Below are 17,205 nucleotides of genomic sequence, written 5' to 3'. Positions count from 1 at the left end.
ATAACATGCAATATCTCAACATATGGATCAAGTTAAACACATCTGTGAACCAAAAACACAAGAGCGTAACTTGGACCTTTCCATAAATCATGCTTTAAAGTCAATGGGAAACCTCTGTGAAATTTCTAGTTAGTTACAGCAAACTGAGCTAAGCTAGCAGGGCAGGTGAGACTCACAGAGAGATCCAAGTTGCCCAGTCTCTTCTTCTCCTGGTCAATGACGGCCTCCAGGGTTTTATAGTAGAGCGCCTCTGCCAGGCAGAAGTACACTGCGATGTCTTTCCCCAGTCCTGCGTTCTCTTCCCAGTTGCCCTCATAGTGCTGGCAGAAGAGCTGACACATGTCCTTCAGCCTAGTGGAGATGACCTCACTGGGGTCTCTGGCACACGACCTGACACAAGACAACACAGATGAATGTACTCTTACTACACCACTGCTGTTACAACACCACTGCTGTTACAACACCAATGCTGTTACAACACCAGTGCTGTTACTACACCAATGCTGTTACAACACCAGTGCTGTTACTACACCAATGCTGTTACAACACCAGTGCTGTTACTACACCAATGCTGTTACAACACCAGTGCTGTTACTACACCACTGCTGTTGCTACACCACTGCTGTTACAACACCAGTGCTGTTACTACACCAGTGCTGTTACAACACCAGTGCTGTTACTACACCAATGCTGTTACAACACCAGTGCTGTTACTACACCAATGCTGTTACTACACCAGTGCTGTTACTACACCAATGCTGTTACAACACCAGTGCTGTTACTACACCAATGCTGTTACAACACCAGTGCTGTTACTACACCACTGCTGTTGCTACACCACTGCTGTTACAACACCAGTGCTGTTACTACACCAGTGCTGTTACAACACCAGTGCTGTTACTACACCAATGCTGTTACAACACCAGTGCTCTTACTACACCAGTGCTGTTACAACACCAGTGCTGTTACAACACCAGTGCTGTTACTACACCACTGCTGTTACTACACCACTGCTGTTACAACACCAGTGCTGTTACAACACCAGTGCTGTTACCACACCACTGCTGTTACAACACCACTGCTGTTACTACACCACTGCTGTTACTACACCAATGCTGTTACTACACCAATGCTGTTACAACACCAGTGCTGTTACTACACCACTGCTGTTACAACACCACTGCTGTTACAACACCAGTGCTGTTACTACACCACTGCTGTTACTACACCACTGCTGTTACAACACCACTGTTGTTACTACACCAATGCTGTTACTACACCAATGCTGTTACAACACCAGTGCTGTTACTACACCACTGCTGTTACTACACCACTGCTGTTACAACACCACTGTTGTTACTACACCAATGCTGTTACTACACCAATGCTGTTACAACACCAGTGCTGTTACTACACCACTGCTGTTACTACACCAATGCTGTTACAACACCAGTGATGTTACTACACCACTGCTGTTATATCGTAGTTCCTGAAAAAACAACACTACTTGACTGCCTGTCTGCCTCCTGCACAGCTAAGCCAGTGTTTGCAATGATGATGAAAAGAGAACATTCAATCTCTGTTTAGACTGCATGTCTGTGTCTTGCTGCGTTCCACCTCTGGGCAGCCGAACATTCTAAGCAGCCGAGCATGTATCTGGACTGGTAAACATGGGCGAGTTCGTTTTGTATCGCCCTGTGCCATAGCTATGCCACAGGCCATATATGCAGATATACAGTTGAAGTCGGAAGTTTACATACACCTTTGCCAAATACATTTTAACTCAGTTATTCACAATTCTTGACATTTAATCCTAGTAAAAATTCCCTGTCTTAGGTCAGTTAGGATCACCACTTTATTTTAAGAATGTGAAATGTCAGAATAATAAGAGAGAGAATTATTTATTTCAGCTTTTATTTCTTTCATCACATTCCCAGTGGGTCAGAAGTTTACATACACTCAATTAGTATTTGGTAGCATTGCCTTTAAATTGTTTAATTTGGGTCAAATGTTTTGGGTGACCTTCCACAAGCTTCCCACAATAAGTAGGGTGAATTTTGTCCCATTCCTCCTGACAGAGCTAGTGTAATCAGGTTGGAAGCCTCCTTGCTCCCACACTCTTTTTCAGTTCTGCACACAAATTTTCTATGGGATTGAGGTCAGGGCTTTGTGATGGCCACTTCAATACCTTGACTTTGTTGTCCTTAAGCCATTTTGCCACAACTTTGGAAGTATGCTTGGGGTCATTGTCCATTTGGAAGACCCATTTGCGACCAAGCATTAACTTCCTGACTGAGATATTGCTTCAATATATCCACATCATTTTCCATCTTCATGATGCCATCTATTTTGTGAAGTGCACCAATCCCTCCTGCAGCAAAGCACCCCCACAATATGATGCTGCCACCCCCGTGCTTCACAGTTGGGATGGTGATCTTCAGCTTGCAAGCCTCCCCCTTTTTCCTCCAAACACAATGATGGTCAATATGGCCAAACAGTTCCTATTTTTGTTTCATCAGACCAGAGGACATTTCTCCAAAAAGTATGATCTTTGTCCCCATGTGCAGCTGTAATCCGTAGTCTGGCTTTTTTATGGTGGTTTTGGAGCAGTGGCTTCTTCCTTGCGGAGCAGCCTTTCAGGTTATGTCGATATAGGACTTGTTTTACTGTGGATATAGATAATTTTGTACCTGTTTCCTCCAGCATCTTCACAAGGTCCTTTGCTGTTGGCCTGGAATTGATTTGCACTTTTTGCACCAAAGTACGTTCATCTCTAGGAGACAGAACGCGTCTCCTTCCTGAGCGGTATGACGGCTGCGTGGTCCCATGGTGTTTATGCTTGCGTACTATTGTTTGTACAGATGAACGTGGTACCTTCAGGCGTTTGAAAATTGCTCCCAAGGATGAACCAGACTTGTGGAGGTCTACAAAAAAAAATTCTGAGGTCATTGCTGATTTATTTTGATTTCTCCATGATGTCAAGCAAAGAGGCACTGAGTTTGAAGGTAGGCCTTGAAATACATCCACAGGTACACCTCCAAATGACTCAAATTATATCAATTAGCCTATCAGAAGCTTCTAAAACCATGACATCATTTTCGGGAATTTTCCAAGAAGTTTAAAGGCACAGTCAACATAGTGTATGTAAACTTCTGACCCACTGGAATTGCGATACAGTGAATTACAAGTGAAATAATCTGTCTGTAAACAATTGTTGGAAAAATGTTTTTTTTTTGCTTACTGAGACAGGGAACGCAGTAGTGAGAACAGTTTTGGGTACAACATGACGTTTGTAGGCTACACCAGCGACCAGACAAAGGCGATGAAGGGGGAGAGGCAGCGCAGCACTCAGCACAGCAGCTACATTGGCAGCGGAGTGGGCACTCAGCTAAATAAAAAACAATCCTGCTCATGCGCAGAAATATCAGTCATTTTTGCCTGGGCAAATTGTGATAGAGAAACTCCGTATCCGTAGCCACTCTGTAAATGTATTATTTGTATGGTGTGCAATACCTCAGTAAGTCTGTGAGTCTCCGGCTGGGGCCGCGCTTCAGTCCAGTGAGCAGGCTGTGTAGTCGACCAACACTCTGCATGGCAGTAGAGACCGGCATACACAGACTGTTGTCCTGGACATAATTACGACCCGTAAAGGAAGTGGACACCTTCAGGACTGAGGCCTACAGTGCACACACAGGAGACATAACACAGGGATTACTGTACATATGATTGAATTCAGACTCAAAGACACAAGTAACGGATGTGTGTGTGTGTGTGTGTCTTACAGTCTGACTGTTGTAGAGTCTGTATGCTGAGGCGTCCTGGTTCTCCGCTCCCTCACAGAGACAGGGGCCTGGGGTGCCCTCTCCCAAAAAGATCCTATCATCCAGACCTCCAGTGGCCAGAACATGCTCCTCATACACACGGCCTATGGACACACTACACAAACAAATGTATACACAAATATATGAGTAATGTCACTCAAAAGACTATCAATATAGTCTTATAGGATTGACACATACGAACTGTCTCCAAAATTCATAGGATCTAAGAAGCCAGTCAAGCTCTCTTCTTTCCCTTTGAGAATCTGTTGAGGACACAGAATATCCAAGATGAGGCAGAGCATACAAGTAGGACTGAGGCGTGTGTGTGTGTATGTGTGTGTGTGTGTGTGTGTGTGTGTGTGTGTGTGTGTGTGTGTGTGTGTGTGTGTGTGTGTGTGTGTGTGTGTGTGTGTGTGTGTGTACGTGCCTGTGCGTGTGTTTGAGTGCATCTGTATGTGTGTCTGTGTGGCCCATGTGTGTGTGTGTGTGTTTGCCTAACCTTCTTATGGAAGAGCCTACTGATGAAGGGTTTCCAGAAGTGTTCCTTCACCCCTTTGGCCTCCAGCACCAGGCCATCATGCAGTTCACACAGCTGCTCTATGAAGCAGTAAGGCCCTGCAGTGGGCTTGTAGTCCTTACTGCTGAAGTCCTCAGGAAGGCCTGTGGATCAGAGGAGACATAATAGCTTCCTGCATTAGATGCGTGATAAGGTATTTCAGTAACTATGCATATTTGTATACAGAAACGTACCATAGATTTAACATACTCTACGTACGCAGGGTAGTGTATACTAGAGGTCGGCATGGCCGATTAATTAGGGCCGATTTCAAGTTTGTATAACAATTGGTAATCTGCATTTTTGGACACCGATTACATTGCAATCCACGAGGAGACTGCATGGCAGGCTGACAACATGTTACATGAGTGCAGCAAGGAGCCAAGGTAAGGTGCTAGCTAGCATTAAACTTATCTTATAAAAAACAATCAATTTTAACATAATCACCAGTTAACTACACATGGTTGATGATATTACTAGTTTAACTAGCTTGTCCTGCGTTGCATATAATCAATGCGGTGCCTGTTAATTTATCATCGAATCACAACCTACTTCGCCAAACGGTTGATGATTTTTCAAAAGCGCATTTGCGTCAGGGTTTATGCAGCAGTTTGGGCTACCTGGCTCGTTGCAAACTGTGTGAAGACCATTTCTTACTAACAAAGACCATATTTATTTAGACTCAGGGTTGCCACACATTCGATAAAATAGGGAACGGTTCCGTATTTCACTGAAAGAATAAACGTTTTGTTTTCTAAATTATAGTTTCCGGATTTGACCATATTAATGACCTACGGCTCGTATTTCTGTGTGTTATTATATTATAATAATAATAATTATATAATTAAGTCTATAATTTGATAGAGCAGTCTGACTGAGCGATGGAAGGCAGCAGCAGGCTAGTAAGCATTCATTCAAACAGCACTTTCCTGTGTTTGCCAACAGCTCTTCGCAATGCTTGAAGCACAGCACTGTTTATGACTTCAAGCCTATCAACTCCCGAGATTAGACCGGCAATAGTATAGTGCCTATAAGAACATCCAATAGTCAAAGGTATATGAAATACAAATGGTTTAGAGAGAAATAAAAGTGTTCATTCAGTATTGTTGTAATTGTCATTATTACAAATATATATATAAAAATCATCCGATTAATCAGTATTTACTTTTTTGGTCCTCCAATAATCGGTATCGGTGTTGAAAAATCATAATCGGTCGACCTCTTGTGTGTACGGCCCAGTACATCACTGGGGCCAAGATCCCTGCCACCCAGGACCTCTATACCAGGGCGTGTCAGAGGAAGGCCCTAAAAATTGTCAAAGACTCCAGCCACCCTAGTCATAGACTATTCTCTCTGCTTCTGCATGGCAAGCAGTACGGATGGACCAAGTCTAAACACCAATAGGACCCTGAACAGCTATAAGACTGCTAAATAGTTAGTTAAATAGTTAACCAATAGCTACATGGAGTATCTGCATTGATCCTGTTTTTCACAAAAATTTGACTCATCACATATGCTGCATTTCCTGTTTATTATCTATCCCGTTGCCTAGTCACTTTATCCCTACCTTCAGTGCATTTGGAAAGCATTCAGACCCCTTCCCTTTTTCCACATTTTGTTACTTTACAGCCTTATTCAAAAAATGAAAAATAATACAAATAAATCCTCATCAATCTACACACAATAACCCATAATAACAAAGTGAAAACATGTTTTTAAAATTTTTAGCAAATGCATTAAAAGTAAAAACTTAAATAACTTATTTACATAAGTATTCAGACCCTTTGCTATGAGACTCGAAATTGAGCTCAGGTGCATCCTATTTCCATTACTCATCCTTGAGATGTTTCTACAACTTGATTGAAGTCCACCTTTGGTAAATTCAATTGTTTGGGCATGATTTGCAAAGGCACACACTTGTCTATATAAGGTCCCACAGTTGACAGTGCATGTCAGAGCAAAAACTAAGCCATAAGGTCAAAGGAATTGTCCGTAGAGCTCCGTAACAGGATTGTGTCGAGGCACAGATCTGGGGAAGTCCACCAAAAAATGTCTGCAGCATTGAATGTCCCCAAGAACACAGTGGCTTCCATCATTCTTAGATGGAAGAAGTTTGGAACCACCAAGGCGCCCGGCCAAACTGAGCAATCGGGGGAGATGGGCCTTGGTCAGGGAGGTGACCAAGAACCCGATGGTTAATCTGACAGAGCTCCTGAGTTCCTCTGTGGAGATGGGAGAACCTTCCAAAATGACAACCATCTCTGCAGCACTCCTCCAATCAGGCCTTTATGGTAGAGTAGCCAGATGGAAGCCACTCCTCAGTAAAAGACACAGGACAGTCCACTTGGAGTTAGCCTAAAGGCACCTAAAGACTATCAGGCCATGAGAAACAATATTCCCTGGTCTGATGAAACCAAGATTGAACTCTTTGGCCTGAATGCCAAGTGTCACGTCTGGAGGAAACCTGGCACCAACCCTATGGTGAAGCATGGTGGTGGCAGCATCATGCTGTGGGAATGTTTTTCCGTGGCAGGAACTGGGAGACTAGTCAGGATCAAGGGAAAGATAAATGAAGCAAAGTAAAGAGAGATCCTTGATTAAAAACTGCTCCAGAGCGCTCAGTACCTCAGACTATGGCGAAGGTTCACCTTCCAACAGGACAACGACCCTAAGCACACAGCCAAGACAAAGCAGGAGTGGCTTCGGGACAAGTCTCTGAATGTCCTTGAGTGGCGCGGCCAGAGCCCGGACTTGAACCCGATCAAACATCTTTGGAGAGACCTGAAAATAGCTGTGCAGCGACGCTCCCCATCCAACCTGACAGAGCTTGAGAGAATCTCCAAAGAATGGGAGAAACTCCCCAAATACTTATGTAAATGTCATATTTCCGTTTTAATATTCCATACATTTTCCAACATTTCCAAAAACCTGTTTTTACATTGTCATTATGGGGGGAACAATTTCATAAAATTTTACAATAATAACGAAGGGGATATAGGCCTACAAAGGGGATTTAGGCCTACAAAGGGGATATAGGCCTAGGGAGGGGATATAGGCCTAGGGAGGGGATATAGGCCTACGAAAGGGATATAGGCCTACGGAGGGGATATAGGCCTACGGAGGGGATATAGGCCCTCAAAGGGGATATAAGCCTATGGAGGGGATATAGGCATACGGAGGGGATGCAGGCCTACGAAGGGATATAGGTCCTCAAAGGGGATATAAGCCTATGGAGGGGATATAGGCCTACAGAGGGGATGCAGGTCTACGGATGGGATGCAGGCCTATGAGGGGGATAAAAATAAAAAAATGTTTTTATTTCTTTTACTTTTATTTAACCAGGCAAGTCAGTTAAGAACAAATTCTTATTTTCAATGACAGCCTAGGAACAGTGGGTTAACTGCCTGTTCAGGGGCAGAACGACAGATTTGTACCTTGTCAGCTCGGGGGTTTGAACTTGCAACCTTCCGGTTACTAGTCCAACGCTCTAACCACTAGGCTACCCTGCCGCGGACCTACGAAGGGGATGTAGGCCTACGGAGGGGATACAGGCCGACGGAGGGGATATAGGCCTACGGAGGGGATGTAGGCCTACGGAGGGGATATAGGCGTGGGCTGGGAGTGCACCTTTGAAGTTGGGGTTGAGCAGCTCCTTCCTGGTATTACAGAGCAGGGCGTTGGAGAAGACCAGGTCCAGAGCACACAGAAGGAGATGGTACGAATTCACTAGGTCATCACTGATCATAGGGAAGTTTCCTGGCAGAGGGAGAGAGAGAAGCGACAAGTCAGAGAAATGTAGGAGACATAATCATACATAGGATTTTATTGTGCTTTTCTAAAGACCAAAATACGCTTTGACACAACGGACAATGGAATCCCCCTCAATGATCTGGTCATTCCAATAAAGCTTGTTGAATAGAATTAATCTGAAGGATTGAGGTCTTGTATTGACTGCAGAGTAGTGCCGGTAGCCTCAAACATTGATTTTGCTCACTGCAATTAGCGTACCAAAATGTCACCGCAAATGTATCTATCTGAATGTAGCAATCACTGGCTTCCAAGCTAAATAGGCTGCTCTGTCGTATTGCCAACTATTATAAACACATGTGCCTGCTGGCAGTGCTAAATCCAGGCTGTGACACAGGCAAGTCCTGACCTGCCCCAATGCAATATGTTGCCAAGATAATGGATACACCCTGAAGGATCTGACTGTGTGTGTTTGTGTGTTATTATTAATGATTAAAGAGATATAAAAAGGACACATCTACAGTATTTGCCTTTGCACCTGGTCTCCTGCTGATGTCAAGACATCAGTGCAGGCCTTGGCATGCCCAGTGTAGAGTACCTAGCCCTTGTCACTGACTTATACTTTGACTGTAACCAAGCAGCGAACACTTCAAATACAATCAAACCAGCCTTTTCTCCTTCAAAGTACCCCACTGAGCCATAGCCCTTTCCCTCTGTCCTCCCCACTTTTCCTGTATTTTACAATGAACAAAACAGACGTACTCACCTTTGGCGTGGACAAACAGAATCCAGCAGAAGTTGAAGACTTCAGCAACGGTGCAGGGATGGCGTCTAAATCAGAATAAGTCCATACATAAGTTTAATCAGAATAAGTTCATACATCAATTTAATCAGAATAAGTTCATACATAAATGTAATCTGAATAAGTTCATACATAAATGTAATCTGAATAAGCCCATTCATAAATTAAATCAGAATAAATCCATACATAAGTTTAATCAGAATGCTTAAGCCTGGTCAAGCAGACTGACCGCATTGATCAGAGATATTGCGCGATCAGGCTGGCACCAGGAAAGAAACCCCTTGGCTTTTTCAAGAGTGGCCAAACTACAGTATAAAATAGTAAAGCATCAGAAGTTCATATCTATCTACAGTATCAACAACTGACTCACCTCTGTTTGCGGCTCCTGTGGACTCTGGGCGGTTCATCCGAGGGCGCCTTAAAGATGGCTTTGAAAATGGGGACGTATTTCTTGAAGATGACGGCGGAAACTGTGAAATTTCTCTCCAGCTTCTCCGTGCTCTGGCGGAAGTCCTGAGGAAGACTGGCCATATCCTGCCATTTCTTTATCTTGTTGAAGAACTCAATGAGGCTGGAATCAGAGAACAGGGCAACTGTTTGGGTAATTCCATTAGTACTGTATTTTACTGTTCTTTAAATTATATATTACAACAAATAGATATGATTAGTTGATGTGTGGTCATTTGTTCAGCATTTTTAAACATTAATACATAATTTATTGCACAAAGAACCAGGCTGGAACAAGAATCTAAGTTCTGGCCAGATACCATATAGACATGTATGAAAGTCAATGATGAATTTGGATGAGGATTTGGGTCCTACAGTAAATTGTGTACTGTATGATGTGGGATACCTTTAGAGCCAGTTTCCTGGACACAGAATAAGCTTAGTCCTGGGTTAAGAGGCACGTTCTGTGTGTAATCTCCATTAAACACACTGTTTTGTTGAGGATTTCGCTTAATTTGGCAAACCAGACCATTTAGATAAGTGCATGGGCGTACGTACCTTTGTTCTGAACAGCGGAGTATTCGGGTCAGGGAGACGTAGTTTCCCTCTGCAGTACCCTTATCCACTGTTGGTACTGGTGTTCTACAGGCCACATAAATGGCACAGGCCAGCCAGTGTAGGTCACTGCCCTGTGTGTGTGTATGCGTGAACGAGAGAGTTAGAGAGGTTCAATGATTGTTCTGTCACAGGGTTCTCTCTCAATAGTAAGTCAGAGCTGATGGGGCCAGGGACTAGAGTTGTCATGTTGGAAATTCTCCCCTCAAGGGGTTTCTTATTTTCTTCATATTACCTTATGCAACCAAAATAAACCATTAAGATGTACACAAATATATATACACATAGTGATTATAATGACTACTATTACCATTCGCTGCTGTGGTGATTATTACCATTAGTAATTATCCTGCTACCAGCCACTTTCTACCCCTGTTCAATTATTATGATTATCATTATTGCCATTGGTATTTATACTGCTACTACTAGTCACTTTTATCACACTTCACATGTTCATACCTACCTCAATCACTCCAGTACCCCTGCAGATTATATTAATGGTACTGGCACTGACCTTTATATAACTGCATCCTCATGTATTTCTTATCTCGTATTTCATGTGTTTTTTTCTTCTGAGCTATATTATTACCTTTATTCTGCATTGCAGAGAATGAGCTCGCAAATTAAGCATTTCACTGTACTGTACACCTGCTGTATCCTGTGCATGTGACAATAAAACGTTGAAACTTGAAATAGGCACACCACTGCATATCCCTACGGACAATTTTTAATTAGGCCAATGTAAAATGCACACTGTCATTTGAATTTAGAGTTTGCGGACTATATTGTAACAATATATTATAGAACATTTCAACAACATAATAGGCTAAAAACTGAATTATGTTAAACGTTTGATCATACTCAGTGTTAGTCCTAACCTAGTCCTATTCTAGACCCTGAGATTGGTCCGCCTCCAAACCTGACCAACACCGGAAAACTCCTCCCCTTTCCATAGACAAATATTTGCAATAATGCCGTTTTATGATATATTTATGCAAATCTACAAAAAATATTAGAAGCTGCGTCTTTAAATAGAAAATGTCACGACTTAACATATGTGTCATATAAGGTAGAGGCGAGGCAGACTACACGTGAACTACTGCTAAACCGGTTGCCAAAATAGGAACAATTATAATATACTGTACAATATACAATACAACCGACATAATTAGGCATACCTCTAATGTGTATTTTTTTCTTATGCTTTCGTAACTCCTCCATGCTTCGTTGCTCGCCTCCACGTCCATATTCAAAGCTCGACAGAGTTCTTCAAACCCCAGCCTTATTTTCTGCAAAAAGTCTTCCTCCTCGTTCATTTCAAATGTGTGTCAAAAACGTCGGGGCAAATAGATGCGTGTACAAATAACAATCGACTCAAGCGCGGTTTGTTACAAAGTACATGGAAACAATGTTACTATTCGTACATTTTGAGCACCGATATACAGTGCTGTACAGTGTAGCCATTTAAATGTCATTTGAGTGAAAGCAACTATCGTGCGTAGAAGACTACGCCAAATGCTAGCGTACAGTACAACGTCACATTTTGGATGGTATGTTGTTTGGTGAATGCAACATCATGCGTACAGGAGGTTTCCTCCCACAAAAAATGCGTTCGGGTGTTTATACTCAACATTCGACGATCAACAACGTATGCCAGCCACTACATACTAAAATACATCTGATAACTTTGATACTTTCCTTTTTAGATGGATATTTTGACAAATTTCCCATTCTGGCCACTATAGGGTGTAATTTTGTAGCAACCACCACCCACGTGCCTGCCAGTCAACGTTCAAGTGCTGTGCAGGAAACTTGGTAGCAACTATGTAACAACAACTTGCATTTTAGCCCAATAGGCCGCCAGATGTCGCTATTATTCGTTTTACATCGCTTGTCATCTGCAGTAATAGTGCCATCATGCGGACGGTTGGGTTACTTGCGGCTATATGCAGATTGAAATTATACAATGTAAAACGTGAACATCCTTTGTGGTTCTTTTGTTCCGTCAACACTGCATCCAATATTTATTAAATGGCATCTTATTTTGTCAGGCAACTCATTGTTGAAAAACACAACAATGTTTATCAGCACAAAGGAATGTCCCACTAGATTAGATTGCTATGCAATGAGTGGCATTGGAAGGGACAAGCATTTTCAATTTGTATTGTATTTAAATAAAGGTATTTAACTAGGCAAGTCAATTAAGAACAAATTCTTATTTACAATGACGGCCTACCTGGCCAAACTCTAACCCGGATGACACTGGGCAAAGTGTGCACCACCTCTATGGGACTCCCAATCACAGCCGGTTGTGATACAGCCTGGAATCAAACCAGGGTCTGTAGTGATGCCTCTAGCACTGAGATGCAGTGCCTTAGACCACTGCGCCACTCGGGAGCCCCTGTTTTGATAAAGTTCTCAAATGGTGTAACAAAGCTTAGACCATGGCATTGTTGAATACTTGTTTCTGATTTGCTTGAAGGGCATTCTAGAGCTTACATTATTTTCATATAAAGCACAGAATTAATGGGTTACGTGTATCATCACAATGGTTTTTTGAACATTAGTTTTGGACAGATGACCAACTGAGCATTCTACTCAATGTACCGTCGATGAGCGCTGATGAAGATTTAATCAAAAGTGCATTACAGTTGCTTGGTAATACAATACCATTCAAAAGGAGGCAAATAAAAAAGTACTTAAGTAAAAATATGTATTACTTAAGTTGTTTTTTGGGGTACAGTGCCTTGCAAAAGTAGTCATCCCCCTTGGCATTTTTTCCTATTTTGTTCCATTACAACCTGTAATTTAAATGGATTTTATTTGGAGAAGTGAAAAAAATACAAAAATAATACAAAAATAACAGAAAAATGGTGCGTGCATATGTATTCACCCCCTTTGCTATGAAGCCCCTAAATAAGATCTGGGGCAACCAATTACCTTCAGAAGTCACATAATTAGATTAATAAAGTCCACCTGTGTGCAATCTAAGTGTAACATGATCTGTCACATGATCTCAGTATATATATATATATATATATATATACTGAGATCATGTGACAGATCATGTGACACCTGTTCTGAAAGGCCCCAGAGTCTCCAACACCACTAAGCAAGGGGAACCACCAAGCAAGTGGCACCATGAAGACCAAGGAGCTCTCCAAACAGGTCAGGGACAAAGTTGTGGAGAAGTAAAGATCAGAGTTGGGTTATAAAAAAATATCTGGAATTTTGAACATCCCACGGTGCACCATTAAATCCATTATTACAAAATGGAAAGAATATGGCACCACCTGCCAAGAGAAGGCCGCCCACAAAAACTCATGGACCAGGCAAGGAGGGCATTAATCAGAGGCAACAAGGAGACCAAAGATAACCCTGAAGGAGCTGCAAAGTTACACAGTGGAGATTGGAATATCTGTCCATAGGACCACTTTAAGACATACACTCCACAGAGCTGGGCTTTAAGCCATTGCTTAAAGGAAATAAGAAGCAAACATGTTTGGTGTTTGCCAAAAGGCACGCGTATCAAACATATGGAAGAAAGTACTCTGGTCAGATGAGACTCAAATTGAGCTTTTTGGCCATCAAGGAAAACGCTATGTCTGGCACAAATCCAACACCTCTCATCACCCCGAGAACACAATCCTCACAGTGAAGCATGGTGGTAGCAGCATCATTCTGTGGGAATGTTTTTCATCGGCAGGGACTGGGTAAATGGTCAGAATTGAAGGAATGATGGATGGTGCTAAATACAGGGAAATTCTTGAGGGAAACCTGTTTCGGTCTTCCAGAGATTTGAGACTGGGACAGGGGTTCACTTTCCAGTAGGACAATGACCCTACGCATACTGTTAAAGCAACAAGTGCAACAAGAAGCAAAAAGTGGTTTAAGGGGAAACATTTAAATGTCTTGGAATGCCTAGTCAAAGCCCAGACTTCAATCCAATTGAGAATCTGTGGTATGATTTCTGTACACCAGTGGAATCCATCCAACTTGAAGAAGCTGGAGCAGTTTTGCCTTGAAGAATGGGCAAAAATCCCAGTGGCTAGATGTGCCAAGCTTATAGAGACATACCCCAAGAGACTTGCAGCTGTAATTGCTGCAAAAGGTGGCTCTACAAAGTATTGACTTTGGGGGGTGAATAGTTATGCACGCTCAAGTTTTCAGGTTTTTGTCTTATTTGTTTGTTTCACAATAACAAATATTTTGCATCTTCAAAGTGGTAGGTATGTTGTGTAAATCAAATTATACAAACCCCCTTTTAATTCCAGGTTGTAAGGCAACAAAATAGCAAAAATGCCAAGGGGGTGAGTACTTTCACAAGCCACTGTATCTGCATTTTACTATCAATATATTTCACAACTTTTACTTTACTACATCCCTAAAGAAAATAATATAATATTTTCTCCACACATATTCCCTGACACCCAAAAGTTAAATTTGAATTAGCAGGACAGAAAAATGATCCAATTCACACGCGTATCAAGATAACATCCCTGGTCATCCCTACTGTCTCTGATCTAGCATACTCACTAAACGCACATGCTTCATTTGTAAATTATGTCTGCGTATTGGAGTGTTCCCCTGGCTATCTGTAAATAAAAAAACAAGAACATGGCGCTGTCCGGTTTGCTAAATATAAGGAATTTGAAATGATTTATACTTTTACTTTTGATACTTAAGTATATTTTATTATTTACATTGACTTTTTGCTATCATTTTGATACAGCCAGATTGACTTTAGATGCAGTATAAAGTTACTCCACCTCAGTCAACAGCTCTTGTGGTGTTGCAGGTAAGTATGTTGTATGTTGTGCTGTGTGTGTGTGTGTAGTCCATCACGTTCTCTTTCAGGGGAACAGTTCATCTCATCAGTGTGTTGTTCTTTTGTGTTCAGTAGGTGACGACGATTGCGGCGGTACCCCGCTCCTTCTGTAGTGCGGAAGTGATATGAACGTTCAGTGTTAGCTGGCTGGATGACGACTGCTGGCTTCCAGAGGCCATGCTCCTGGATTCTAACTGACTCTCCGTCGAACAGTGGTGGCAGTGGTCTAGCTGACCTGTCGTAGTATCGCTGTTGTTGTTTTTCATGCATTTCCTTGTAGCTGACCTCAGGTTGCAGCTGCTGGTTGGTGCTGGGAAGGATTGAACGAAGTCTGCGGCTCATTAAAAGCTAGGCTGGTGATTTGAAGTTGTCAACTGGAGTATTCAAGGAGACTGAGGTAGGGGTCTCTCTTGTCTGCTTTTGCTTTGTCCATGAGTGATTTAGCAATCTGCACAGATTTTTCAGCAAGGCCATTACTTTGAGGGAATGTGGGCTTGTGGTGACATTTGTAAACTCCCATGCTTTTGTGAAGAATTCAAACTCATTTGATCTGTAACAGGGCCCCTTGTCAGATATTAAAGTCTCTACAATACCATGCCTGGCAAAGGCTGCTTTCAGCTTGTGTATCACAGCTGCAGATGTGGTGCTGTGAAGCTTGTCGAGTTTGAAGTATCTGCTGTAGTAGTCCACTGTTACCATGTAGTCCTCGTTGTTCCAGGTGAACAGATCGGTTGCCACGACCTGCCAGGGTCGGTCTGGGATACAGTGAAGTAACATTGGCTCTTTGGTGTTTGAAGGGCGTCGTTCAAGACATATGGGGCATTTACCAACAATGTCCTCTATTTGTTTACACATTCCGGGCCAAAACAAAATGTCCCGTTCTCTCTGTTTGCACTTTTCAATGCCCATGTGTCCAGCATGGATCTTTGTCAAAATCTCTTCTCTGAGACTGGTAGGAATGAGGATTTTCTCTCCTTTGAAAATTATTCAGTTGATCTGTGATAGTTCATCACGATGTTTCCAGAAACCTGAGAATCTCTAAGGGCAATTTCTCCTCTCCTCAGGCCATCCATCCTGTATGACTTTCCCCAGCTGTGCGAGTTGTGAGTCCTTTTCTGTTTCTGCTTGGATCTCCTTCAGTTTTGTGTCACTAACTGGTAAGTTGCTGTACACAGTGTGCACTTGCATGTCCATGTCTTCACTGAGGCTGCTGTCCTTATAGGTAAGACACTTCCTGGAGAGTGTGAATTGGTTCTGGTTCTCTCGTGATCAAGTCTTTCACATTCTGAGAAAAGCAATGTCGTCTTGCTTGTCCCAGAGAAACTCACTGGACTGCTTTAGCAGTTGACGCAGAGGTGCATTAGCATTGGAGAGGCTGGGTGCGAACTTGGCTAAGTAGTTGACCATGCCAAGCACTGTTTCCAGCTCTGCATGGTTCTTTGGTGGCTCCATTTCATTTATGGCTGAGATCTTCTGTGGATCTGGCTTGATTCCAGTCGCTGTGAGAAGACGTCCGAAGTAGCTGACCTCTGTAGCGCCTACTGTGCTCTTATCAGGGTTGAGCCGGACTCCTCTCCCGTGGGACCTTTTCAGCATCGCGCTTAGGTTTTGGTTGTGGTCCTCTTTGGTTCGACCATAGACAAGGATGTCGTCCACAATTGCCACAACTCAGTCGAGGCCTTCGTACACTTCGTTGATCTTTCGCTGAAACTCATCTTGGGCTGAGATAATCCCAAAAGGCAGGCGACGGAACCTGTAGCGTCCAAACGGTGTGTTGAATGTTGTGAGCTTAGATGACTCTTCTGTGAGCTTGATAGCCCAATAGCCTGATCCAGCATCCATGACACTGAAGTAGTGTGCTCCCGCTAACTTGTGTGTGATGCCATCTAGCGTCGGTAAAGGATAATGGGGGTGTTCGAAAGCCCTGTTCAAGTCTCTTGGGTGAGGCATACTCGGAACTTGCCTGTGCGTGGTTTCTCCACCACCACTAACGTGTTTACCCAGTCAGTTGGTTCTGTAACCTTGGTGACTATGTCAGATTGCTCCATGCTCTCCAACTCTTTCTTCAGACGGGCACATAGAGCAAGGGCAATCTTTCTCGGTGGGTAGACCACAGGGGTTGCGTCTGGGTCAAGGTGAATGGTACATTCTCCTGGGAATAATCCTATTCCTGTAAAAACATAAGCAAACTCCTCCAGTACATTACGTCTCTACTGGTGCTGTCACTGAAAAAACTATCTTGATGAGGTCCATGTATAAACATGCTTTAAGACCTAGCACTGCAGGTGCTCTAGTGTCAACAACATAAAAGTCCAACATCATGTCACTTTCCTTGTATTTGCATTTGAAAGTGCATGTGCCTTTTACTGGGAGCTGTTCACCACCATAA

General features: G+C 42.8%; 1 protein-coding gene across 1 annotated transcript in view; it reads right to left on the bottom strand.

The window, feature by feature from the left end:
* Positions 1-11,757, bottom strand: part of LOC109867316 (retinoblastoma-like protein 2) — a 29,421-nt gene extending 17,664 nt beyond the window's left edge. Inside the window, exons 1-10 of the mRNA XM_020456417.2 lie at positions 11,167-11,757; positions 9,932-10,062; positions 9,297-9,497; positions 8,891-8,955; positions 8,005-8,133; positions 4,321-4,481; positions 4,020-4,084; positions 3,783-3,936; positions 3,514-3,677; positions 177-390 (exon numbers count right to left, since the gene is read on the bottom strand). Of these exons, the coding sequence (XP_020312006.1) occupies positions 177-390; positions 3,514-3,677; positions 3,783-3,936; positions 4,020-4,084; positions 4,321-4,481; positions 8,005-8,133; positions 8,891-8,955; positions 9,297-9,497; positions 9,932-10,062; positions 11,167-11,304 (1,422 nt within the window). The 5' untranslated portion in view covers positions 11,305-11,757. The remainder of the gene's footprint in view (positions 1-176; positions 391-3,513; positions 3,678-3,782; positions 3,937-4,019; positions 4,085-4,320; positions 4,482-8,004; positions 8,134-8,890; positions 8,956-9,296; positions 9,498-9,931; positions 10,063-11,166) is intronic.
* Positions 11,758-17,205: the final 5,448 nt, after the last annotated feature.

Source organism: Oncorhynchus kisutch, linkage group LG22 (assembly GCF_002021735.2).
Source record: "Oncorhynchus kisutch isolate 150728-3 linkage group LG22, Okis_V2, whole genome shotgun sequence".
Lineage (NCBI taxonomy): Eukaryota > Metazoa > Chordata > Actinopteri > Salmoniformes > Salmonidae > Oncorhynchus > Oncorhynchus kisutch.
This window is presented reverse-complemented; position numbering and strand designations above follow the sequence as displayed.